The 27868-nt window shown below is 43.0% G+C and overlaps 1 protein-coding gene and 1 pseudogene across 1 annotated transcript; one reads left to right on the forward strand and one right to left on the reverse strand.

Annotated features, from left to right (window-relative positions):
* Positions 1-760: 760 nt before the first annotated feature.
* Positions 761-27868, reverse strand: PTGR1 (prostaglandin reductase 1). The gene is given in 12 exon segments (XM_021691393.1): positions 761-1011; positions 4764-4882; positions 9335-9439; positions 11860-11971; positions 12180-12248; positions 12943-12986; positions 12989-13059; positions 16741-16908; positions 22076-22132; positions 23992-24037; positions 25670-25785; positions 27836-27868. Coding segments are annotated over 11 exon segments (1008 nt in total). The 5' UTR covers positions 25776-25785; positions 27836-27868; the 3' UTR covers positions 761-900.
* Positions 19226-20051, forward strand: LOC110581504 (annotated as a pseudogene).

Genomic DNA, 27868 nt, shown 5'->3' on the forward strand with positions numbered 1-27868 from the left:
TAAATAAATAAATAAAGCTTGAAAGTGTTCCTCATATAATCTCACACATTTTTGTAGGCTCATATTCCCATGTGTTATCTATTTGCAGCTGTTGTGAACAATAAATCCCTTCCATGGACTGGGATGTTAGAAGGCTGCTGTGGAGGAGCAGTGTGGGCTGCCCCGAGACCCCTGTACATTAGCAATGATTATTTCTTCTCATGTAATCATAAGCAATAAGGGTCGTAACCTTATGACTTCAAATTCACTGATTTCTGCAAGAAGGTAGCTAATACTGTGTACCTAATATAGACCAGGCCTTATGCTGGCGTTTTTGTTTCGTTTTGAAGATTTAATGATTTTTTATTTTAGAGAGAGAGAGCACATGTGTGGTGAGAGGAAAAGGAGAGAGGGAGAGGGAGGAAGTCCCAAGTGGACTCCCCGCTGAGCACGGAGCCTGATGCCGGGCTGGATACTACAACCCTGAGATCACGACTTGAGCCGAAATCAAGTCAGATGCTTAGCCAAGCTGAGCCACCCAGGCGCCCCTATGCTGGTGTTTTAAATAAATTTATAATATGTATATAAAGCAGATGTTACTCTCCTCACTTTACAGATCAGGAAAAAAAAAAAATCAGAACTCCAAAGTCACAGAAGCAGTAAACTTTTAGACTCCAAACCATTATTTTGCACCACAACCCAGGAGTTGTAGTAGGGAGTGAGGTGACTGGCCATTGTTCACTATGAAATTTTCACTCCCTGTTCTAATTACATACCACTTAGATGTGTTTTATTAGGGAGATCAAACTCATCACAATGACTATTTCTTAGATAATGAAGGTAGTATACATTTTTACTAAATGGTTAAGAAGAAATTAAGTAATTATTCAAATGATTTCTAGATTCTGTGTGTCATTTTTTTCATACTTTCACTATTGTTTTTCCCAAATTATCTCCTTTCAGCATTCCCATGAATGCAGCTGGCATGTTTTCAAATCCTTCAGTGATGTATTCATGGTACTGGATTTTACCCTGTATCAGAATGACAACAAATATAACAGATTAATTTCATATTCTAAATGATATACTCTTCTCATCATAGCAACAAATTTATCAGGTACACTATGGGAAACCGGGAAATCTAAGATGGAGGCCCTGTCCTCCGTGAACTTATAGTCAACCTCGGGGCATGGTCCACAAAGTACAGATAGAATGTTGATAATAGGTGTTAGATCACAGTATAATAATAGGAGAAATGTCACAGGAAGCGATTAAGCAATTTCTAAGTAAATTATATGGAAAAGTTTAGTAATGTAATGATCTCAGAAGAGATGGAAGAAGATGGAGAAAGGGGCCCCCTTGCAGGGTATTATCTGTTTTAATCCTTCCAGTAGCTTCATGACGTAGCATCATTATCTCTTTGACCCCTGAAGAGGCAGAGCCTGTTCAGCAAATGTAAATACAATGGCAGTCTAATAGTTTGTCCTCGAATCAAGCCCAGGTTCTTTCGATATATGTTGAACATTCACTTAGGAGTACGGGAGGGAAGGGTTCATTTAGTGAGGGTTTTTCATTTTTCTTTCTACTTCAAGGCAGTCTACTAAGTGGAACTAATTTACATTTTCAAGGTTTTTTAAAAGGGGTCTTATGTGGAGACAGAAGTTACCTGATACCACTTACTTTCTTAATGTATTCCAGTGATGGCTTAGCACCCGGTATAGATTTATGGAGGGACTATTTGCCTGGGGGTGGGGGTCACTCAACAAATTAATATGCATAGGAGCTGGGATTTGAACTCTTGACTAGAAAGCCCCAGCTCTTTCCTGTTCTTAAAGAGGCAAAGAACCTGGAAAGGGGTTAAAAGCTGTAACCCAAAGTTTAAAAGTTCAAAGTTGAAGATGAATACTAACATAAAAGTGTTGATAATATGGTAAATTAAGGTACAGCATACAGGTCATATGGAAACTCTTTGTACTAACTTTGTGAATTTTCTGTAAATCAAAAACTATTCTAAAAGAAAAGTGTATTTTTCAGAAGGGGAAGAGATGAGAAAAAAAAATAAGTAGACGAGAGAGAAACTAGGCCAATTCACTAGTTACTGAAAACAAAACTGTCATTAGGTCCACTCTGTTAGAAGGAGGCATTCGGGACCCCAGCACAGTGGCTTCTTGTCGTCAGCTGTGATCGTGGGAGGGCTAGATCCGATTTCAACAACAGGGACAAAGAGGCTCCACAGTGGGAACTTAAAATCATTCAGCTCTTCTCAGCTTCCTGGAAAGAGCCCAGCTCAGCACTCCAAGAGTTGGACTGGGAAAAACACCAAGCTCCAACGGCTGCCAGAGGAGCAATTTATTTCTTTGAATTGGGAAATGATGATAAAGCCAGGAGTTTAGAAGTGTGATACCACTTTTTCCCTCTAAAACTAAAATAATGCCCCTGGGTAACCCTGAATAACCACGTGGTGTAAGGTGGGAAAGTATCACAGCACAGGACAAGGGGATGGGCTTCTTCCCATGGATCTAAGGCCGTGGCTCTAAGAAGACACCAACCTAGGGCCTGGAAGAGCCACGGCACGAATATATGCCCCTCCAGCATGTACTCAACGATATTCATCTAGTGTTTACGTTGGCTCAGACACTATTCTAGATGCTGAGGGTACATCAGAAAACAAAATGCACGGACGTTACTGCCTTCATGGAGGTTACATTCTCACAGGAGGGAGATGGGCAATAAATATAAGTGAATTACAGTATACATTATGTTAAAAGGTGATAACTGCTGAGGATAAAAGTAAGATAAGGAGGACTGAGAATGAAGGGGGATTGCAGGCACGCCTGCGTGGCTCAGTCGGTTAAGCATCAGACTCTTGGTTTCTGCTCAGGTCGTGAGCTTGGGGTTGTGATCTCAGGGTCATGGGATCGAGTCCCTCAACGGGCTCCGCGCTGAGTGTAGAGGCTGCTTGTCCTCTCCCCACCTTCCCCTGGCTTGCATGCACACGCACTCACATGCATGTTCTCTCTCTCCCAAAATAAATAAATAAAATCTTTTAAAAAAAGAATGAAGAGGGATTGCAATTTAACATAGGGCCATTTTGGGGCGCTTGGGTGGCTCAGTTGGTTAAGCGACTGCCTTCGGCTCAGGTCATGATCCTGGAGTCCCGGGATCGAGTCCCACATCGGGCTCCCTGCTCAGGAGGGAGTCTGCTTCTCCCTCTGACCCTCCTCTCTCTCATGCTCTCTGTCTCTCATTCTCTCTCTCTCAAATAAATAAAATCTTAAAAAAAAAAATTAAAATAAAATAAAATAAAATAGGGCCATTTTAAAAGTTGCTTCATTCAAAAGGTAGTTTTTAACAAAGTTCTACAGGGAATGAGCGAATTAAGGAAGCAGTTACAGAGGGACAGAGGGAAGTGGGGAGGGATTGGGCAGAGTGAGCAAGGGGGTGAACACTAGGAAATGAAATTAGAGAGGTAATGGAGGTCAGATCATGTACAGCCTTATAAGTTTTTTTTTTTTAAGATTTTATTTATTCATTTGAGACACAGAGATACAGAGAGAGAGAGAGCATGAGCAGTGGGAGAGGCAGAGAGAGAGGGAGAAGCAGACTCCCCGCTGAGCCAGGAGCCCGATGCGGGACTCGATCCCAGGACCCTGGGATCATGACCTGAGCTGAAGGCAGACGCTTAACCATCTGAGCCACCCAGGCGCCCCAGCCTTATAAGTTTTATTCTATGTGAAATGGGGGAGTTTTGCAGGAATTTGAGCCGAAGAATTACATGGTTTGATTTATGCTTTAAAAGATCACTCTGGCAGCTGTTTTGGGAATGGTCTGTTGGGGCATAAAGTCAGGAGGTCAGACAGGGTCTCCTGCAACATCCAGGCTAGACCAGACGGCAGTCTGGACCAGGGTGGTAGCAGCGGAGGTGGGAGAGCTGCTCAGATTCTGCGGGTAGTTTGAAGGTTGAGATACCAGAATTTCCCGACAGATGAGATGTGGGTAGGAGAGAAAGAAAGGAATCAAAGATGATTTCAAGGTTTTTGGATTGAGCAACTAGGAGGATAGAATTGCCATAACTGAGATGGTGAGGTCTGTATATGGAATGGGTTTGGCAGGAAAGATCAAGACATATTTAGTTTTTGACGTGTTGAGTCAAAGATGTGTATTACACATCCAAGTGCAGCTGTTGAGTGGCCGAATGCCCAGGGGAGAGACCCAGGCTGGAGACAGACATTTAGGAGCTGTCAGCATGTGGAGGATATTTAAAGCCAAGAGCCTGACTGAGCTAAGTAAGGGATAGGCAGACTTGGGTAGAGAAGAAAGGAAGCCCAGTGAGCCCACTCCTGTCCCTTGGGACACTCTATTATTAATTTAGAGAGCAGAAAAGAAGCTGGCAGAGGAGATCCTCTGAGGAGGACAAATTTGCGAGGAAAACCAAGAGCCACGGGAAGAAAGTGTACCGAGGAGAGCGTGATCACCTCTGTCCGATACTCGCCACAGCCAATCAAAGCCAAGAACTGACCCCTGCAGTTCACAGCAGGAGGACATCGTCAACCTTGACAAAGGCAATTTGGTAGAATGGCAAGAGTGTAAAAGCCTGATATGTGGGTTTGAGAAAGAATGGAAAAAGAGGAACTGCAGACGGTGCGTGTAAACAACTCTGGGATTTTGTTCTAGAAGGGGGAGCTGTGAGATGCACCTGTATTTGCAGTGCAGGTGAAACCTATAGTGTGGAGAGGGAATGCGATCTCGTGTGCAATGGGGACAGGGGCTCTGGAGCCTATTACCTCTACGACCCATTTCAGCAAGTCTTTCAGAGCCTTCTGGCGGACCTGTCCTTGCCAGTGGGTGACGATGAACCCTTCCATGCGGAGCTGCTGATAGATAATATTCTCTGGGGGTGGGCCTGTGAACAGGAGGACACATTTAGGTGACAGGGTCCAGGGAGGTGGCCGTGGTGAAAACACAAGCAGTACAAGTCACGTCACTGTTCTAGATTTCTCCACTCGTTTCTGATCCATGGGGCTATCCACAAATCAACATGGCCTCTGTGGTAGGCAGAATCTTGGTCCCCAAAGATGGCCGTATCTGAACTCCCAGAACCTGTGAATGTCTTTCCTTACGTGGCAAAAGGGACTTTTCAGATATGATCAAGTTAAGAGCCTTTAGCTGAAGAGATTATTGTGTATTATTCAGGTGGGCCCAATATAATGACAAGGGCCCTTGTAAGGAGGCAGAAGAGTCAGAGGCAGGAAAAAATGTGTGATGATGGAAGCACAGATCAGAGTGAGAGAGAGAGAGACACTGGAAGACCCTGCTGCTGGCTTTGTGGATGGAGGAAGGGACACGAGCCAGGGGATGCAGGCAGCCTCTAGAAGCTGAAAAAGGCAAGTTAACAGCTTCTCCTCTTGAGCCTTCAGCAAGAATTCAGCCCTGCTCACCCCCTGTAGACTTTTGATCTCCGGAACTATTAGACAATGAATCTGTGTTGTTGTAGCCACTGAACTTGAGATAATTTGTCACAGCAGCAATCAGACTGACCCACCCTCAGAGCCCTTATCCAGGCCAGGCAGCCAGGGAATGTTCAGCCTTCACATGCCAGGAACAAGACCCACCAAAAACGTCCCAAACAGTTCTATGGAACAGAAAGAGGTCCTGAAGATAACCTGTGGAAGTGTTTCTGGGCTACTCAGGCTTAAATACCCTGATATTCCTGATACTTCGCATGTTTTATTCTTTTTTTATGTCTTACTTCGCATGTTTTGTTCTTTTTTTATGGCAGTCATTCTATGGCATAGCCCTATCTCCTGTTCTCTTCTCAAAGCAGATATAAAAAAAGCTAGTGTCCACCTCTGGCCCAAGAGCTAAGAGAGAATGATCAAGAGGCTCAGCAACTCCACCTCACCATTTCGGGGTACCAGGAGTTGGCCCAAACAGTGGTCTCACAACTCAGTGTGGATGAGAATCACACAAAGGGCTTGTGGAAAGAGGACGTTGGCCCCTCCCCCAATTCCTGACTGTGGATATGGAGTGGGTCCCAAGAATCTGTACTTCTAACAAGTTCTCAGGAGATGATGATGCTGCTGGTCCTGGGCCCACACTTGGAGAACCACCAGCCTAGAAAAAGCCCCAGGCTACCCTGTGGCCTATTAAGAAGATGGTACTCTATCTACTGTGTGAGAGAGAAAAGGTTGTGTTGGTTGCCTGGCTTGTTTCCTCAAGCATCCTAAGGGACCAGAAACTGAGGGAATGACCCATGAGCATAGTGTGAAAAGTTCCAGGAAGGGGCGCCTGGGTGGCTCGGTCGTTGGGCGTCTGCCTTCGGCTCGGGTCATGGTCACAGGGTCCTAGGGTCGAGCCCCGCATTGGGCTCCCTGCTCGGCCAGGAGCCTGCTTCTCCCTCTCCCACTCCACCTGCTTGTGTTCCCTCTCTTGCTGTCTCTCTCTCTCTCTCTGTGTCAAATAAATAAGAATTAAAAAAAAAAAAAAGAAAAATTCCAGGAAGTCAGGTGAAAATGCTCAGGAAGAAGAGCAAGGTGACTGGCAGAATTTATTTGCGACATCCTTGGTGACTGGCATCACTTAAGCTGAAAGTTCCCACTCACTACTTTGAAGAAAGTCACAGGAGCAGTCAGAAAAATAGGGCTTTGTCCTAAACCAAAACAAACTAATGCAAGATGAGTGAGATGTGAGGGTGACACAGGAGAGTGGCACATCCAGATGCGAGGCTGCTCTTGCAGAAAGACTGCTTCTTCAGAAGATCCACACCAACCATATTTCTTTTTAGGTTAAGGACTGGAATCCTCATATCCTCATCCTGGAAGAGGATGAAATACTATTTCTGGGCTTATCTACTCTGATGGGAATACAGTTTCTTTATTGGGAGCAATAAGAATGTGGCAATTTTAGCATAGAGGAAGGGAGGGAAAAATAAAACAAGACAAAACCAGAGAGGGAGACAAACCATAAGAGACTCTTAATCATAGGAAACAAACTGAGGGTTGCTGGAGATGTGGTAACTGGGTGATGGGCATTAAGGAGGGCTCTTGATGGAATGAGCACTGGGTGTTGTATACAACTGATGAATCACTGAACTCTACCTCTGAAACTAATAATATACTATATGTTAATTAATTGAATTTATATTTTAGAAAAGTTGGGGCGCCTGTTTGGCTCAGTTGGTTAAGTGTCTGCCTTCAGCTCAGGTCATGATCTCAGGGTCCTGGGATTGAGCCCCATGTCGGGCTCCCTGCTCAGCGGGGAGTCTGCTTCTCCCTCTCCCTCTGCCTCATTCCCCCTTCACATGCTCTGTCTCTGAAATAAATAAATAAATAAATAAAATCTTTAAAAAATAAAATAAAATATAGTTAAAACCCATCAAAGAAAAAAAATGTGGCATTTTAATGTGGCATTAAAGCCAGGGAAATAATTAATTACCCCTGACCTATCCTAACAATGAAATATGTCAGAATTTCTGGAGATCCGAGGCAGGGCAGAATCTCATCTAAAATGGATGGACAAAGCCAGCTGATGTCCTCAAAGACCTATCTGAGCAGCTGAACTTCCAAACTCTAATTGCTAAAAAGGCTAGATCAAGTTACTGGATCCAAAATATTTGGCTGTACCTAATTGGACTATGGTCAAGAAAATGCATCCTGGAGCTTTGCTCAATGCGCAGACAGAAGATTTCCCATGATTCTAGCTTAGCATCAGTTAGGAAAATATAGGAGAAAAAAGTCCTGAACAATAAGACTGCCAAGTGCACCTGGAGTTTTCTTAGAGAAGGTAGTGTCTTTGATTTTTCAGAACTAAGAGGGAATCTACAAGCTGTCCTTTCTCAGCCCCTTCCACTCTCGCTCACTTGTCTCAATGCAGTTGTGGGGTTGTTAACTAGCAGGGCTGTAGGGTTTCATTCCCATGAGTGAAGACATCACAGAATGAATACCCAATTTATTTACAGTTATCATCCCAGATCCCGATGACACTCTCCAAGATTCCTTTTTGCTCTTTTTTCTCATTTTTTTGGACCACAGGTAAATCTATAATCTCACCAACAGCACAGAATTGTAGTCTTGAGGGGCTCCTGCGTGGCTCAGTCGGTTTAGTGACTGACTCTTGATTTCCACTTGGGTCTTGATCTCAGGGTTGTGGGATCGGGCCCCGTGTTAGGCTCTGCACTTAGCTCAGAGTCTGCTTGTGATTCTCTCCCTCAGCCTCTGCCCCTCTCCACCACCAGCTCCCTCTCTCTAAAATAAATAAAATAAAATAAAATAAAATAAATAAAATAAAATAAAATAAGAATCTTAAAAAAGGGGCACCTGGGTGGCTCAGTCGTTAAGCGTCTGCCTTCGGCTCAGGTCATGATCCCAGGGTCTTGGGATCGAGCCCCACAGCGGGCTCCCTGCTCAGTGGGAAGCCTGCTTCTCCCTTTCCCACTCTCCCTGCTTGTGTTCCTGTTCTCGCTAACTCTCTCTCTGTCAAATAAATAAATAAAATCTTAAAAAAAAAAAATCTTAAAAAAAAATAATTGTTGTAGTAGAGAAGGACTCTGTATGAGGAGTTCAGAAGACCCATCCTTTGAGTGTCTTGCTAATAGGATTTAAAGAGCCTCTGGTCCTCTTGCCATTCATCTCCCCATCCATAAAATAAGAGGCCTTGTACAATGTCTCTCAGAGAAGTAGGACTTCAGGAATATAGTTCTCTAGGTGATACTGCTTTTGGACCTCTGTGGTATGGACAGGGGAGGGGGTGGTCTCTGCATAGGAGAGTGGAGAGGTGGGGGACAGAGGCACAGGAGAATCAAAATAAGGACAATCCAGGAACAGAGGGGAAATGCACACTCCTTTCCCTTTCCATGGAAATTGTCAGTTTGGGGGAGCCAGTGTGTCCTGCTGCTCTCAGAAGCACTGCCCACTACCATGAAAGGACATGGCAGCCTGTTGTTCCCTTTACCCACCCAAGTCATCCTCTCCCCCACCCCATACCTCCAGCAACATCTCGAATATCCTAAAGAACCCTCATATTGCACCAGCCAGACAAAGGTGTTCTGTTTCTAAATCAAATCATGGCTGCCTTTTTACAACTTTGCCCAAAACAATAGGTAAAAAACTAAAACTTAAAAAATTATCAACATTCTTTTATATTTTCAGATTCTGTTATTTCTCAGTATCAAAGTGTAAAGTAAGCTATTTAGTACAAATATATGAAATTACATATTTTTAGTTTAATAAACACTATTTCATCAAGAATATCAGGAAGTCTTTTTAACATTTTGATAGTCACTGGCCTATACCATATCCGTGAATATTCTTCTTGTCCAGTCTTTCTACATCTGTGATCATGTGCATGAGCTCATTACCTGGGGGAAGAGGGCAAGTACTATTATACGTAGAGATGGCCCCACATATAGCAATTCTTCCAAATTTCTTCATCTGGGGGATAACAATGTTTGAAAACTCTCCATCTACCTATACAGACAGGAAGAAAACAAAACCCACTTTAAATAATCTAAACACTAGAAGATTCAGGAGAATCAGTAAGTCACAACCATCATTTCACAAAATTTATTCTAGAAGTAAAAAAAAAACCTGATTGAATTAGCACAGCAGTGCAGAAAATTGCAGTTGGAAAAAGGTAGGAGAGGTTGGTAATTTCTATTTGTAGGAACATACCATATATAACTTATACCTTTTACTTTATTTTGGAGTTCTCTGATCAGTTCAATTTTCATTGCCCCTATCCAAGAGCATGGAAAAAATACTCAAAAGCCACATCAAGAACAAAGTTGGAGGACTCACATTTTCCAATTTCAAAACTTACTACAAAGCTGTATTAATCAAGACAGTGTGGGAACAGAAATATAGATCAATAGAACTAACTTGAACTAACTCTAAAATAAAATAAAATAAAATAAACCCTTATTTTATGGTCCATTGATTTTCGACAAGACAAAACAATGCAATAGGAGGAAAAAATAGTCTTTTCAATAAATGGTGTAGAATAACTGGGTATGGAAAAGGAGGGGTATGGACCCCTTCTTAGGCAATACACAAAAATTAACTTAAAATGTATTGGCTAACACCATAAAACTCTTAGAAAAAAACATAGGAGGGGCGCCTGGGTGCCTCAGTGGGTTAAGCGTCTGCCTTCAGCTCAGGTCATGATCCCAGGGTCCTGGGATGGAGCCCCACATTCTCCCTCTCCCTCTGCCTGCTGCTTCCCCTACTTGTACACTCTGTCAAAAATAAATAAAATCTTTTTAAAAAAAGGAAGAAACATAGGAGTAAATCTTTGTGACCTTGGATAAGGCAAGGCCTTCTTAGACATGACACCAAGCGCTCAAGCAACAAAAGGAGAAATAAATCGGCCTTCATCAAAATTTAAAACTTTTGTGCTTCACAGGGCACCATCAAGAAAGTGAAAGAAAAAAGCAAAAAAGAAAGTGAAAGACAACTCACAGAACAGAAGAAAAGAACTGCAAACCATATAGTCAATCCTCTTTATTAGTGTATTCCATATTTGAGAATGGGACTACTTGTTAACATTTATTTATAACCCCCAAATCAACACTCACAGAGCTTGCCTGCTCATTTGGAGACAGGCCTAGAACTGCAAAAGAGACACAAATTTCCCAGCTAAGGTCAGCAAAGGCCGAGGGTCTGTGTTCCTTTTTCAGCTCTCCCAGAGATTACCCGGGAGGGAAGGCAGTAGGGGGCAGTGCAGAGTAGTTCAAAAAGCTCCAGCTCCGGGGCTGGTTGGATGGGATTCTCCCAAATCTGGGAGAATGAGTTTGTGGGGCAGCCTCAGGCAAGCTTCTTACCACTTCTGAACCTCCTTTTCTCTTTTGAAAAATAAAGAAAATAGAAGCTGTAGGAAGAGTTGTTTTTAGGATTTAAGACTGTAATCTAGGTGAAACATGTACATATGTGTGACTTGATAGAACATAACTACCAGGAATATTGAGGATTGGCTACATCCGATAAGGGGCTTATCAGAACTTTTATGAAGAACTCTTAAAACTCAACAAATAACCCAATTGAAAAATGGGCAAAAGATTTGAACAGACATATCTCCAAAGATATACAAATGAAAAGATGCTCCGTATCATTAGTAATTAGGGAAACTCAAATCAAAACCACAGTGAAATTCTACTTCAAACCCACAAGGATAGTCATAATAAAAATGATAGACCGTAAGTGTTGGTGAGGATGTAGGGAATTGGAACCCTCATACATTGCTGGTGAGAATGTAAAATAGTGCAGCCATTTTGCAAAATTGTTTGTTGGTTCCTCAAAATGTTAAATATGGAGTTTCCACATGACCCAACAATTCCATGTAGAGGTATATACCCAAGAAAAATGAAAACATATGTCCACACAAAAAGTTGATCATGAATGTTTATAGCAACATAAAGCATAATAGCCAAAAAGTGAAAATTACTCAGATGCTCATCAATTGATGGATGGATAAATAAAATGTAGTATACCCATACAATGGAATATTACTTGGCCATAAAAAAGGAATGAAGCACTGAGACACATTACAACATGGATGAAACTTGAAAACATGCTAATGTATAGTGTAAGAAGCTAGTTACAAAAGACCACTTTTGGGGGTAAATGGGGAGTGACTATAATGAGTACAGCATTTCTTTTTGGGATAATGAAATGTTCTAAAATTGATTGTGGTGATGGTTGTAGAATTCTGGGAATATACTAAAAACCACTAGGTTCAACACTTTAAAATGGGTAAATTGTATCTCAATAAGCCTGTTTTTTTTAAAAGCATATGTACTTTCTTTACATATTTTAGGTGGAAACTTTAGAAGCATATTCTCTTGTATAGTACTTTGTTAGAAAGTAAGATATTAAGTCCAATTTGTACTCACATTATCGAAGTAACAATCCTAACCATCAGAAGAGGCTTTTTTCAAAGTTTCTTCCAAAGACTCTACTGTTTTCTAGTTAAAGGCAACATCACTGGGGCGCCTGGGTGGCTCAGTTGTTAAGCGTCTGCCTTCGGCTCAGGTCATGATCCCAGGGTCCTGGGATCGAGCCCCGCATCGGGCTCCCTGCTCGGCGGGAAGTCCGCTTCTCCCTCTCCCACTCCCCCTGCTTGTGTTCCCTCTCTCGTTATGTCTCTCTCTGTCAAATAAATAAATAAAATCTTTAAAAAAATAAAAAAATAAAAAAAATAAAGGCAACATCATATCCAAGCTTTTTGAGGTAGGCAACCTTTTCGTCAGATCCTGCTGCTCCAATAACTTTGCAGCCCTAAATGAGGAGAAAAAAATGGAAACCATTTATAAGCCAAAAGCATGGACCAACCCCCCTCCTAGTCTAGTATGGTCAGGTTCCCCAAGAACACCCAAAGTGCTCACATATATGAAGATACCACAATAGGCCAATAGGCCCATAGGAGAAATTAGTCCCTGAATCAGCCTACAATCCAACTTGTAACTTCAGCCTGCCTCTGACCAACCAACAGATTCCGGTCTCTGGTTATGTGGTTTGCAGCTTGTTTTAACTTGTTGGCTTGACAACCTTTTTATTTGACTCTCTTGTTTCTTTATTTTTGGGCTTCTCTTGCAGTGACTTGCATGCTATCTTTTGGTACAGTGGTCCTTTAGACTATAATTTGGGCTCAGCTCTGGGACTGTCAGCCCTCCCAGTGACTGCCCCCTTATTCTTTCATTTGGGCTAAAGCATTGGACTAGATCCTGTCTAATCATAGAGGAACTGGAAAGCATTCTGAAAAGCACTTTCGGGATGAGACTAGAGACTGTATTGGAACACAGAGAGTAGCTCTTCAGAAATCTCTTATATTCTTAATGTATCTTCAACTTCTAAACAAGACCCACTAAACTAAACTCCGTGAGACTGGGGAAGTTCTGCTCTGTTGACTGTTGTATTCTCAGTGCACACTGTGGGTATTGAGTAAATGTTTGGTACTTGAAGAGACACTTACCTTGAGCTTAGCTATCTGCCCCACCACAGAGCCCACTGCTCCTGTGCTGCATTAACCATCACTGTTTCTCCACTCTTCACACCACAGATGTCAAGTAGGCCAAAGTAGGCTGTTAACCTGGGGGAAGAAAATCAAAGATCTGTGGATAGATTTGTTGCTTATAAATCTTTATTTATATCTTTGTTGCTTCAGATACATCCTGAAGGCCTTCTCAATAGCCCAGTGCCATGGGTCCAAATAAAAGACAAAAAATATAGGAAATGAATATTACCAGCCACTAAGTGGGTCCACCTCCCCCTTCCTCACTCTTAAATAGGAATAAAGATGATGGGAACTAGAGAAGAAATTGAGAGTTGGTTGGAAAGGAGCTGCACTTTGTCTACCCCTAGGCCAAGTCTCAGGAGCAAAAGAAGATAAACTCTGAGGATCCTAGAACAGAGAGCTTGTGTCTCATTCCATGTGTGTCCTAGGGAGAGGGTGAGCTTCATGAGGAAAGCCTCCATGTCATCATGGTGCCACAGCCACAGAACAGATATAATGGTATGCAGTGTCTAGGCATAAGAGGTTCCCAGGGAAACACCTGGAGTTTTCCATGGCTCCTAAGTGGGATGGAAGAACTGAAATTTCCCCATCTCATCCCAAATGAGATGTCGAAGTTAGCTGTCAAGGAAAGAATACAGGGTCTACAAAGATGCAGCTCAGACAGTACTGACAAGTACTGGGTGAAGAAGCCACCAGCTTGGATGGCCAGCTTGGAAGGCGATGTGGCTGAGGACTCAGTGGGAAAAGGAGACCAGCATAAGACTAAGACAGATCAAGCTCAAGAAGTTGTTGTCTCCCCTCTACTGGCACGGAATCTGTGTTAGCCCTTGGAACTTTGCATCAACCCTAGGGGGAGGAAAAAAGGAAATCCTGAGTTTTAAACCTAAACAATATGAAAAATCACTGAATTTAACTGAGGCTCTGTTTTACTACACAAGCCAAGATGCAGGCTTGAGATAGAAATGATGTACAGGGGCACCTGGGTGGCTCAGTTGTTAAGTGTCTGCCTTCGGCTCAGGTCATGATCCCAGGGTCCTGGGATCGAGCCCCGCATTGGGCTCCCTGCTCAGAGTGAAGCCTGCTTCTCCCTCTCCCACTCCCCCTGCTTGTGTTTCTTCTTTATCTCTCTCTCTGTCAAAAAATAAATAAAGTCAGGACGTCTGGGTGGCTCGGTCGGTTGAGCGTCTGCCTTTGGCTCAGGTCATGATCCCAGGGTCCTGGAATCAAGTCCCACATTGGGCTCCTTGCTCAGCAGGAAGCCTGCTTCTCCCTCTGCCTGACACTCCCCCTGCTTGTGCACTCTCTCTCTGTCTCTGTCTCTCTCTCTCTGATAATAAATAAAATCTTTAAAAATAAATAAATAAAATAAAGTTTAAAAAAAAGAAATGATGTACGGTAGTAGAAAAATTCTAAGTTATGTTTCTGCACCCCTGGGTCTGAGCCAATGAAATCTATATCCACTATGGCGATTGCTAAGCCACTTGCAAAATTTCAGACAAATTCATGTAAAGTTATTTCTATATGAACGGAAACTGTACATCTGCTTCTGAGTATATCTGGGGATCCATTAGGGTTGGACATTGAAGGTGAGGCAGTGAAAGGCACAGAAATCTGCACTCTTTCTGAGGACCCAAAAGCTAATATTCCCACATTGTTTTTTGAAAGTTTGATGGAGCACCACCTGCCTCAGAATCACCTGGAGTTTTATGAAAAATTCAGATTCCAAGGCCCCACTTCAGACACACTCATTCAGAAACGCTGGAATGTGAACACCTGGATTTTATACAACTAGGTGATTCTTATGAATGTAAGCAACTGAAAACTGCCGCCTTCATTAATGCTGAAGGCTGAGTGTGCTGGACAAGTTAGCAAAACCTCAAATGCGAAGCAGAAGGTGCATTTTCTGATTGTCATCCTACCCATGACAATCAGTACCCTCCACCCCAATCTCTGTCCTAGAAAATTCTAAAATCAGCTTTCAGTTAGACCTACTGACCCAAGATACACAAGGCCTTTCCCACACATCACATCCTTCTAAAAATGGAAAGGAGGTAAGATGGAGAAGTCAACAGTAAAGAAATCTTAGAGGAAAAATTAAAGGCACATTTTGGTCTAAGGGGGACTTCAATCAATACCAGGTTGGAGAGCAAAACACATAAACACCTCCAGCTTAACAGAGAAAACAAAGGTCCGATGAAGGAAGTCATGCAAACTTTGGAGGAATGTTAAATCTCTGGAGCCTGGACAGCAGCAACACCCGAGGTTTTAAAGTTCAACTTCTTTGATAGTCTATAGCAGAAGTTCCAGTGTTCTTGAAGGGCTGACCCAGGCCACTGGTAAGGAATGCTCAAAGAATGGGTAGTGTGTCACTAGAGGAGGTTAGAAACATAGCATAACTCCTTCTCCTCAATCAGTGAGAACCACTGATATAAAGTTGATTGTTTGGAGTAAAAGTGCACTCCTCAGGGGCTTGGAACAGGGGAATGAGGAGTCTACACAAATGAATAAATTACCCTCTATTTTAGGATTCAAATCTCCTACTATTTTATAGATTACTCTCTCCCCAACTAAGTCATGGGAGACTTGCTTCAAGGTTTCCTCATGTCTCCCTTCACCCCTGCCTTCTTCCACCTGGCTCACAATTTAGAGAGAAAGACAGGTGGAATAACAAGGTGGGAGGAAGACCTCTCACTAGCAGAGGGTCTAGGGCAAGCAGGCAGGACTCGGAAGTGCTATAATTCTTTTTAGTGCCCACTTATTGAAAGTAAGGTATTAAGCATCCTCTAAATTCCAATATTGTCTCTTGGCCATGGCAATTCTGAGGAGTTCATATTCTGAGTGCAATATGAACTTGGGGTATAGGGGACTGGTTTTTGCTAGAGGCTGATCGTTTGAGGTATATATTTCCATTTCATTCTTTAGAAGTCCTTTGAGGTGTGAAAAAGAAAGAGGAAGGGAGGGAGGGGGGAAGGAAAGAAGGAAGGAAGGGATGAAGGAAGGAAGGAAGGAAAGATGGAAGAAATGAAAGATCATACAACTTGGAGAGAGAAAGGAAATTCATGAATTCCAGACTAAAAATGTTTTGGGGGGACTCCAACAAAAGGAATTCAATTGACCTTGCTTCTCCAGACCATAAAAGAAAACTTGAGATCCCAAGTTCAGTTGAGACAGGATGAACGGACCCAGGAGTCTTCCTGAGGGATAAGGCCAAGGAACTCCTGAGTAGTTCAAGTCTGTGTCAAGCTGAGTGACTGTACAACCATATTTATGATTCATCTCAATTTAAATAATCTCAGATCCCTTTATACCTCAGGAAATTCAGATGTGCATAGGGAAAGGTGGGGAATGAGAGACAGTACAGAAAAGCCAAGGTAGACTGAATTCTTTTCCCCCTTTTAAACTCTGAAATGGAGGTAGAGATGAGTAAGGAGTGAAGCCAAGACACTTCCAGAGATGGAGGGAGCTGGTTCTGTTGTGTTACCATTTGCCAGCTGCTAGGGAGGGGTCATGCCCCATGCTTCTCTGCTCTGTTGCTCTCTGGACTGGAGGGTCTCTGGCCTCATTTTCCCTCTTTCCTTCAGTCCAAGGCTAACTCTAGTCCATCTTCTTCCCTTCTTAGTCCTACCATCTACTCTAACCAGCCCCTGAGCCTAGACTGCCTCAAGTTTCTTCTTGTTGACCACATTCTGAACAAACTATTTTGGAAAACCAGAATGTCAGGTATTTAAACAAATGAAATATACCCATGAAACTCACCCTGTCATGCCCACTGTTCCCAGAGCCAAAGACACCGGTACCGTGTCTGGCCACTCTGCGGGTAGCTTTTCCAGATCTTTCCCATCAGAAATAGAGTGTGTCGTCCAGCCTGAAAAAGCCACTACCACAGTTCCTGCTGGGAAGGCTGAATTTTTACTTTCCACAACTCTGAAAGATAAAGCACATTAAGACATGGGAAACCTCTTTCAAGGGAGTTGGGATGCTGCATGGGTAGTTTCCTAAAAGGGCACTGAAGTTAATATTCCATGATTAAATACCCCACCACATCTCTCCATCCCTCGCTCCTGGTTTCTCCTCCTCCTTGAGAGAAAATACGGGCCATTAGAGAAGAAGTCTCTGAACTGGTTCCACATCTGTCCCTGTCCTCACCCACTTCTCTCCAGTGCAACCTGCCTTCTACTCCACTAAGGTCACAACTTCTGATTGCAAAATCCAGTGGACACTCTTCATTCATTATCTGATTTTACCTTTCTACTGTATTCAACACTCTGAGCTACCCAAACTTCCTCATTGGTTTCCATAATACTGACTTCACTGGGATTTTTGTCTCTCCCTCTGAGTTGCTCCTTTTCAGTCTCATTTGCTGATTTTCTTTCTCCCACCTTCTCCCACCGTTACCATTTTATACTGTCTTCCCCCTGATCGTGAAGTTATATAACACATTTATTTTAGAAAATTTGATGTATGAAATAAAAATACTAGTTCTAATCCCACAATACAAAGATAACTGCTAATATTTTGGGGTGTGTTATGGCAATCTTAATGATATATTCAAAAAAGGCATATTATAAGAAGGCAAACTGGTGCAGCCACTATGGACAACAGTATGGAGATTCCTCAAAAAATTAAAAAAAGAACTACCATATGATCCAGTTAATTCTACTAGTGGGTATTTACCTAAAGAATATGAAAACACTAATTCAAAAAGATATATGCACCCCTGGGATCGAGCCCCGCATTGGGCTCCCTGCTTGGCGGGGAGCCTGCTTTTCCCTCTCCCTCTGTCTGCCGCTCCCCTTTAAAAAAAAAAAAGATTCTAATTTATTTATTAGAGAGAGAGCATGTGTGCGAGGGAGAGCAGGAGCAGGGGCAGAGGGAGAAGGAGAAGCAAGCTCCCTGCTGAGCAGGGAGCCCAATGTGGGGTTTGATCCCAGGACCCTGGGATCATGACCTGAGCTGAAGGCAAACACTTAACCAACTGAGCCACCCAGGCACCCCAAGAGTACACTTACTGTAATGAGCACTGAATAATGTATAAAATTTTTGAATCACTATATTGTATACCTGAAACTAATAACACTGTATGTTAATTATACTGGAATTAAAAAAAACAAATGCATTTTTAAAAATGTATATGTATTTACATAATTGAAATCACTTTGTTTTGTAACCCAGTTTTTCTCTCTCAACATTACACTAGTATATATGACATACTTTTTCCCATGTTAGTAAGAATCCTTTAAAACTGAAATGAATTTAGGGGTGCCTGGGTGGCTCAGTTTGTGAAGCATCTGACTCTTGATTTCAGCTCAGGTCATGATCTTAGTGTTGTAAGATCAAGCCCTGCACCGGGCTCTGTGCTGGGTGCAGAGCCTGCTTAATATTCTCTCAAGCAGACTCCACGCTGAGGGCAGAGCCAGATGCGGGGCTCAATCCCATGATCCTCAGATCACAACCTGAGCCAAAACCAAGAGTCAGACGCTCCACCAACTGGGCCACCCAGGTACCCCCACATAAAAATTTTAAACTATGATTGGACATGGGAGAAAGATAAAGATAAACAAAGATCCAAATATTTGCAACACTAATATTCCTAACATATAAGAAGATCTTACAAATCACTATAAAAGATAAAAAGACCTAAAGGAACAAAGGAAAAGACATAAACATAATTCACAGAAGAAAACTGATGATTAATTTACGGAAAAAATGTCAACATCACTAATAATGAAAGAAATGGAAGTTAAATGGAAATATCAATGTGAATTCATCTCAGATTGCCAAGATGATAAGCAATGGGCATATAGGTATGAGGAAACAAGTTCTTTAATATGCTATTGGTGGGAGTGGATATTCATACAATCTTTTTGAAGAGAAATTTGACATCAAAACTTCAAATTAAAAATGTGCATCTAACCCTCTTCCCTCTCGTGCTCTCTGTCTCTCATTCTCTCTCTCAAATAAATAAATAAAATCTTTAAAAAAAAAAAAAGGGCGCCTGGGTGGCTCAGTTGGTTAAGCGACTGCTTTCGGCTCAGGTCATGATCCTGGAGTCCCGGGATCAAGTCCCGCATCGGGCTCCCTGCTCAGCGGGGGGTCTGCTTCTCCCTCTGACCCTCTTCCCTCTCGTGCTCTCTGTCTCTTCTCTCTCTCAAATAAATAAATAAAATCTTTAAAAAAAAAAAATGTGCATCTATTGGGTTGGTGATTCCGGAAGAAACAAGAGTACAGCATGAACATAGGGAAGCAAAAGAAAGCAAGAAAGTATGCTACCATGAAGCGAATGCTTAGTCTTCGAGATCAGAGGCTTAAAGAGGATAGATTAAAACCTAAAAAGAGGGGCGCCTGGGTGGCTCAGTCGGTTAAGCGACTGCCTTCGGCTCAGGTCATGATCCTGGAGTCCCGGGATCGAGTCCCGCATCGGGCTCCCTGCTCAGTGGAGAGTCTGCTTCTCCCTCTGACCCTCCTCCCTCTCATGCTCTCTGTCTCTCATTCTCTCTCTCGCAAATAAATAAAATCTTAAAAAAAAATAAATAAATAAATAAAAATAAATAAAATAAAATAAAACCTAAAAAGAAAGAAAAGGAAGATCCCAGTGCACTCAAGGAAAGAAAAGTCCCCCAACATCCTCCCTGCTTATTCTTCCAATATAACACAGAGCTGGACCCACCTTACCACATCCTGGTTGATACCAACTTTATCAACTTTTCCATTCAAGCCAAACTTGACTTAGTACAGTCAATGATGGACTGTCTGTATGCCAAATGTATCTCTTGTAGAACTGACTGTGTAATGGCTCAAACTGAGAAACTGAGGCAAAAGTACTGAGTGGCTCTAAGGATTGCCAAGGAGTCAAGATCTGAACCATTACCATGCACACACAAAGGAGCCTATGCAGATGACTGCTTAGTACAGAGAGTAACTCAGCACAAGTGTTACACTGTGGCCAAGTTGACCAGGACCTTAAAGGACAAATCCGGAAGATCCCTAGAGTTCCCATTATGTACATTTCTAACCATAGGTACAACATTGAGTGGATGCCAGATGATAATGGAGCCCCTCGGTTCTAATTCTTTTTTTCTTTTTTTTATTTGACAGAGAGAGACAGCGAGAGAGGGAACACAAGCAGGGGGAGTGGGAGAGGGAGAAGCAGGCTTCCTGCTGAGCAGGATACAGGGCTCGATCCCAGGACCCTGGGACCACAACCTGAGCTGAAGGCAGACACCTAACGACCAAGCCACCCAGGCGCCCCTAATTCTTAAAAGATAAGAGTTCCTCTGCCTTCCTTTACCAACTTTTTCTGTTGCCAGTTCATATTAGCAATATGCTATAAGCGTGAATTATTCTTCTTACCCATTTGCTCTGTTACGAGCTGAGTATGGTTAAATACACTCACTTTTTGAAGTTGTTTTGAAATTGATATTTTGTATCATTTTAAATATTGTTGCATCTTTTTATAAATCAGATGATTGCTCATTTAAAAAAAATGTGCATCGGGCGCCTGGGTGGCTCAGTTGGTTAAGCGACTGCCTTCGGCTCAGGTCATGATCCTGGAGTCCCGGGATCGAGTCCCGCATCGGGCTCCCTGTTCAGCAGGGAGTCTGCTTCTCCCTCTGACCCTCCCCCCTCTCATGCTCTCTCTATCTCATTCTCTCTCTCAAATAAATAAATAAAATCTTTAAAAAAAATAAAATAAAATAAAATAAAAAAAATAAAAAATAAAAAAAATGTGCATCTCTCGGGCACCTGGGTGGCACAGTTGGTTAAGCATCCGACTCGAGGGGCGCCTGGGTGGCTCAGTCATTAAGCATCTGCTTTCGGCTCAGGTCTTGATCCCAGCGTCCTGGGATCGAGCCCCACATCAGGCTCCCTGCTCAGCAGGAGGCCTGCTTCTCCCTCTCCCACTCCCCCTGCTTGTGTTTCCTCTCTCGCTGTCTCTCTCTCTGTCAAATAAATAAAAATTTTTAAAATCTTAAAAAAAAAAAAAGCATCTGACTCAGTTTAGGCTCAAGTCGTGACCTCACAGTGCTGAGATCGAACCCCGTGTTGGGCTCTGTGCTCAGCGTAGAGTCTGCTTAAGAATCTATCCCTCTCCCTCTGCCCCTTCCCAACCCTGTGCTCTCTCTCTTTCTAAAATAAATAAATAAATCTTTATAAATAAATAAATAAGTTAATAAAATATGCATCTCCTTTGACCTAGAATTTATACTTTTGGGAATTTAATGTGAAGCAATATTCATCTAAGTAGGCAAATACACAGACATGCACAAAAAGAGGCACACATGTTCCTTGCAGAACTATTTGTGATAGAAAAAACTGGAAACAGTTGCTACCAGGAGTAGATTAGTTACATGGCAGGTAACAATGGGATAAATTGGCAGCCATTAAGGGGTGCCTGGGTGGCTCAGTTGGTTGGGCGTCTGACTTCAGCTCAGGTTGTGATTCTCGAGTCCTGGGATCGAGCCCTGTGTCAGGCTCCCTGATTCAGTGGGGAGTCTGCTTCTCCCTCTGTACCTCCCCCCTCCACTTGTGCTCTCTCTGTCTCTCTCAAATAAGTAAATAAAATCTTTGGGAGAAAAGAAAGGACTGATTTAAAAAAATCTGTAGCCACTAAAAAGTAGGTAGTATATTTACATTTTATCAACAAAAGATATCCATAACATATTAAGTGAGAAAAAGCAATTTGTTGAAAGGCATATAATCCCATTATTTAAGAAAAATTATAAATATTAATTTGTGTACTAAGCAATTTTTGAAAGAATAATACATTAACAACAGTCACCTCTAAGGTTCAGATTAAGATAAGGGAACTTTCAGTTTCCAAGATACAAATTTTTGATTTATTTGAATTTTTGCCATAGTCATAAACTGGACAATTACAATTTTTTAAGTTTAAGAGTTGCAACGATGTCAATTTCACAGGCTTCCCTCCTTTCCAATTAGTCAAGAAAGGGGCAAGATTTCCCAAGTTGCTTCTAAGATCAGTGAGTGAATCACACGGACTGAAGAAACTGTAGGGGTGATAGACAGAGGTGGACCCAGAAGGAGGTAAAGGAGAGACATATTTTTCAAGCACTGAGACACACAGAAATACCTGGCCACTTGCTGTCCCATCATCATATCACCCTCCTTCAATCTTTTGGCCGCCACTCTGAAAAAAAAAATCCATTCTTAATAAATAAGGACATCTGGGGAGGGGCCCCTGGGTGGCCCAGTTGGTTGCGCATCTGACTCTTGATTTTGACTGGGTCATCAAACCCTGCCTTTGGATTCTCTCTCCCTCTCCTTCTGCCCCCATCCCCACCCCTTTCTCTTGCTTGCGTGCATGCACTTTCTCTCTTAAAAAGAAAAAAAAGAGCATCTGGGGAAAACCATCTTGAGTTTCAGGCCACATGGAAAATCAATGGGAAAAGTGTGTGCTGATACATAAAGGCAAAATAATTGGGTGAAATGCAAGCGGAGAGATGTTAGAGGTAGTTCTGCTGTGACCCCAGAGAAGCATTCTGATAGCATTTTTCTGTGAAATGAATATGAGAATCTTACCATCATGCTCCATTGTGGATGAGTTTCTACCAGTAACTTTTAAAACATAACCCAGATACCACTGGGTACTTGTTTCTCAAATCACTAGCTGTGATATTGTGATTTAGAGTAAGAACTAATGTATTCTGTCTACATCCCGTTTCTGGCATAGAGCTCCTAAACTCCTGGGATTTCCGAAGTGATGAGAGTGATAAAGGCATCTTTTGTTATATTAATGAGGTGATTTTTGGAAAGCACCTAAGGTTGGGGGCTGGTTGCCAGAACCAGCCACATGATTAGAGGGCTCTAACTTTCATTGCCCCCTCCCCAGACCTCCAGGAAGTGGGGAGGGGCTAGAGGTTGAATCAATTGCCAATAGTCAATGATTTAATCGATCATGCCTATGTAATGAGCCTCCATAAAACCCTAAAAGGACAGGTTCTGGGTTGGTGAACATGAGGAGAGGTGGGGAGAGTGGTGTCCTTGGGGAGGGCATGGACACTCCTTGCCCCTTCCCACATACTTTGCCCTACGCATCTCTTCCATGTGACTGTTTCCAAATCATACCCTTTTATAAGCCAGTAAGCTAGTGAGTAAACTGGTTTCCTGAGTTCTATGTGCTGCTTTAGCAAATTAATTGAACCCAAGGAGGGGGTCTTTGGAGCCTCGGATCTATAGCCTGTTGGTCAGAAGTAGAGGTAACAATGTGGACTTGGGATTGGCATCAGAAGTGTGGGGAGGGGCAGTCTTGTAAGACTGACACCTTCACTTGTGGGATCTACAGTTAGATAGTGTCAGAACTGAATTGTAGGACAACCAGCTGGTATTAGAGAATTGGTTGGTATTGTAGGGGGAAAAGAAAAATTTACAAATTAGAATTATTGTCGCAGAATCATACCAGCCACATAAAAAGGGATGCTAGTTAACATTTGGAAACATTTTTTTACCTTAGATTTGAATCTCTATTGATCAGTTCTGAAAACAATTATTTTAAAGAATGACAACTACATTATTTATCAATAGGCAAAAATTACTGAGAAGTTAGTGCCCCATAAAGGCTTTCATTCCCTCCCTTCCCTGGATTGTTTACTGAGTACAAATATTTGATTAAATTAAAAGAATACAGGTAAATGGAAGGCAAGAAAAGCTTATTTTAGTCTTACCATCTTCCTCTACCCAAATTAGTTGTCAGTAGTGAAATGGACAAATTGGATTTGGGCTTCTTTAGTCTTTTACTTTTTGGGGAGCAATGAGAGGCAAATTATGCACATTAAGAGAGGAAATGGTGGTCAAATAATGGAGCCAAGGTAATCCCTCATCAAACTTCTCAAACCTTTGCTGGCAAAGATGAGCAACCATGAATCTTAATGCTGATATTATACTGGGACAACTGGGGGAAGAGACAATCAGTTGGATATTTTAAAAGATGGACTATTTCAAAACAGGATCCAAAGCACAACACATGAATTTTTAGGAGGAAAATCATACCTCATATAAGGATCCACAGTAAGGAACAGAGCTTCCAGCAGGACCTCTATAAAATAAAGCATTCCATAGGCAATTAGAAACTCAAGGCTTGATGCCTTCCTTGACTTTGGCATTCTAAATAAGCACTCAAAATTAACATTCTAAATAAGATTATCTTTCTGCTTCACGGTTGCCCTTCTGCGCTTGCTATTAAAGAGACAGACAACAAGAGGGGTCCAGCCCCGATTATCATCATCCTCACCATCACCATCATCATCATGTTATGTACTTAGAACTCACTCCATGCTTTACATGGATTATTTCACATGATATTCCCAACAACTATTGTTTCCATTTTACTTAGGCTTAGGTTAAGGAACTTGCTCAGGGCCACATTTGTAATCACTATATTACAGTGCTCATATAAGGTTTCACTGACAGCCCCCATTAGTATTAAAGAATATATATTTTGCTGGAGTGATCCTCATGCACACATTCTCTGGAATTTTGAACCGGACTCCTGGCTGTCTATCCCAACTTAGATGGGACTGAACTTGGCCAAGCTCTTTGACTGCATGCCCCTTTCTCAAAGCCTGCCTTCCTACCTGAAAATACCCCATATGGTCTGCTCTACAAAGCTAATCTCCAAACACGTTACAGTGGTGCCGCTGTTTCTCTCCCCTAGATTTCCTTAGGGGTTGCCTTGTCCTTCCACTTCCCCCCATGGGATGGGAGACTCCTCAACAAAGGAGGAGACTTTTTCCCTCCTGTCTGTGCACAGGATAATCTGAAATCTGCACACAGCTGCTAGGCCCTGCTTACCCCCTTGCTTACCCCATCACCAGGCTTGCCAGGACAGAGAGGAAATCCTCCCCAGCATTTGTCAAAGTCAGGAACAATGTACCATTTCAATTATGAAAGAAATCAGAGGGATCCTCCTCCCACATGACATCAAGGCTTCAAACAGAAAACCTTGAAAAAGTCTCTGTGGAAGATTGCAAAATTGTCACAAATACCTCCCATCGCTGTGTGGGGCCTCCTTGCCACTCCTCCCATCAAGAAGTCTATGTCTCCGGGGCGCCTGTGTGGCTCAGTCATTAAGCGTCTGCCTTCAGCTTAGGTCATGATTCCAGAGTCCTGGGATCGAGCCCCCCATCGGGCTCCCTGCTTAGCAGGAAGGCTGCTTCTCCCTCTCCCACTCCCCCTGCTTGTGTTCCTGTTCTCGCTGTGTGTCTCTCTGTCAAATAAATAAATAAAACCTTTAAAAAAAAAAAAAAAAGAAGTCTATGTTCTCACTCCTTGAACCCGGACTTGGCTATGTGACTTGCTTTGCATATTAGCAAACATGATATAAGTAGAGGCTTGAAAAGTACTTGCCAACACCTACTGTTCTAGATCAGTGGGACCACTGCAAAGACAGATCTCACAGCCTGCTAGAAAGGCCACCCAGAGGACTGAGACATGCACCTCTGCAGAGAGCTTGCTAACCACCAGACAAATGAGTGAGGTCCAACCTAGATTAAACGGTCAACCCAGATGAAACCTACAGTTACCACCAACTTAACCCAGCCCAAATTGCTAACCCACAGAACTGTAAGCCAGTAAATGATTGCTGTTAGATGTCATTGTTGTTTGAGGTAGTTTATTATGCAGCAAAGGCTAACTGATAGTCTTTTCCAGCTGAAATCTTATGACTTACCTCCATTTTTTAAGGATGGGAGTTCAACTGTCTTTAACTCAAAGTTACTATGAGTAGGGCTGCCTTCAAAGTGCTTCTTCAGGGTCCAGCTCTTAGCATGAACCATCCTGAAGTTTCTGGAACACAGTAAACATGTAGTCAACTGCCATGACGTAACTGGATTATTATGACTTCCTAGACCCCGCGAGGAAGCCAGGCAGCAGGGTCCACTCACCATCTACTTCTCTTCATGATCATTTAACGCCAACACATTTATTGGGTATTTACTACCTTTCTATTCCTGTGCTAAGCACTTCATATGCACTATCTCATTTTACCCTCATAAATTTTAAGATAGGCATTATTATCATTGCCAGTGTACAGGGTACAAATGAGGAAACTGAGGCTTCCTCAGAAATCTCTAAGACAAGGAAAAATATTAAAACCGACATCGAAATTCTTCCCAGCCACCACTGGGGTTTCACAAGGGCACTGGACAGCTCCGTGGTGTGTGAATATTCCCTTCCTCACCTCACATAAAGCGAATCCTGAGAGAGCGTCAAACACAAAGAACCGCATAGAAGTGCACGCACACCTTTCAGACGGATTTAACAACTTTCTAAGGCAAACAGTCTCAGCCTCCTGAACGCCCCGGCGTGGCGCTACTGCTCAGCTCAGTGGCGAGTTGACTTTGGCACTAAATGGGAAATCCAGGGTTTAAACTTGCCTCCACAGGAAACCAAAATAGATGATTCAGACAGCCCTGAGCTTTGGGATCAGGACATTTTCTTGGACAGATCTCCCCTGCATCATGAGGGAGCCGCTCCTTCCCCACGTCCAGCAGACGGGTCTGCAGTCGCTGGCAATTTCAACGGTCCCACAGCAGTGTAAGCAGAAAAGAGTTAGGGGTCCCCCGAAAAAGAAAACTGAGACATAGATTTCCGGCCACAGGAGAAGTCATTTTAGGCCGTCAGCTATTCTTGTGACCTACGCCCTACTGACTCTACTTGCCCTCGCTCCCTTCCTGCAGAACTTCCTCTAGGTGTTAAAATTACAAAGGAATGCAAGAACCTCCTTAGTTTAGGATTTTATGGAAACAAAGGGAATGCAAAAACTAATCGCTTTGACGGGGCCGATAATAGCCCAACAATATCAGAGGCAACAAATCAGTGGTAAAACTCCCAGCGCTGTTTTAAAAGCAAAGACTGATCTCACGAACGTTCTTCGGCTGTTTGAGCACTCAAACCCCGGGGGAACTGGTCAGGGAGCTGATGATGCCCACCCTTGCTGGCTCTCAAGACTTCAATCAACTAGGACCTGGACTCTGTTGATTTCGGATGACCTTTGCCCCAGTTCCATACTGAACTTTCTTTTGCGAACCCCCTCATGAATATGCACGTACCCTTAGCTTAAAACTTCCCCAATTTTGTTTTTCGGGGTGACACTACGTTGGGAAATATCCCTGGTGTTCTCCTTTACTCTTGCAAGTAAAACCCTTCCTTTTCTTATGCTTTGGCTTGGTTGTGTCTTTTGACTGGACACCCACCGAGAGGCGACCCCAGTTGGGGGTAACAGCAGTGCCCTGGACACTTTTGCATTGCAAATGGAGCGTTCCCGACGGTCGGATCCTCAGCCGGGTTTTTCTACTTGTCTCTTTTCCCAAAAAGGCAGCCAAGGGCGAATTCCAACCTCGCTGGAAGTCCAGAAGCTCCCCCCCACCAAAGGACATGGCCTCGGGCAACCGAAGTTCAGGGAGAGTCCCACCCACCAGAAGATGTCCGGGTGCACTGCCCCCAGGCACACTTGCCCCTGGCTCCCATCTCCTCTCCCTGCACACACCCGTGTCTAACCGAATTCCGACCCCTGTCTTTCATCTCCTTCCACACTTGTTCCAGTTTTGCAGTCCTGAAAGTTTCCTGGCCAGCCGCCGCCCCGGCTAAGGCAGCTATGCCGTGCACCCGAATGCAGACAGGCCATGCCCTTCCTTCCAGCATATCTCCGAACTCTCCAAGAACAAGCAGGGTCCGGTAGGCATCGATCGGGACATCTGGCTTTCACTTTCTTCGTAGTGCAAGACTCAGAAGTTATTAAGCAAGAGGAGACGGGGGAGCAACGCGCAAACGTTCTACAATAGGGAATTCTAGGAACTCAACAGGAAAAAAGAGTGGGACGGAGATGTTTACTTACCCCAGCCCGCAGGTTCCACTACCTACACAGAGA

The sequence above is a fragment of the Neomonachus schauinslandi genome, chromosome 13 (assembly GCF_002201575.2).
Source record: "Neomonachus schauinslandi chromosome 13, ASM220157v2, whole genome shotgun sequence".
Lineage (NCBI taxonomy): Eukaryota > Metazoa > Chordata > Mammalia > Carnivora > Phocidae > Neomonachus > Neomonachus schauinslandi.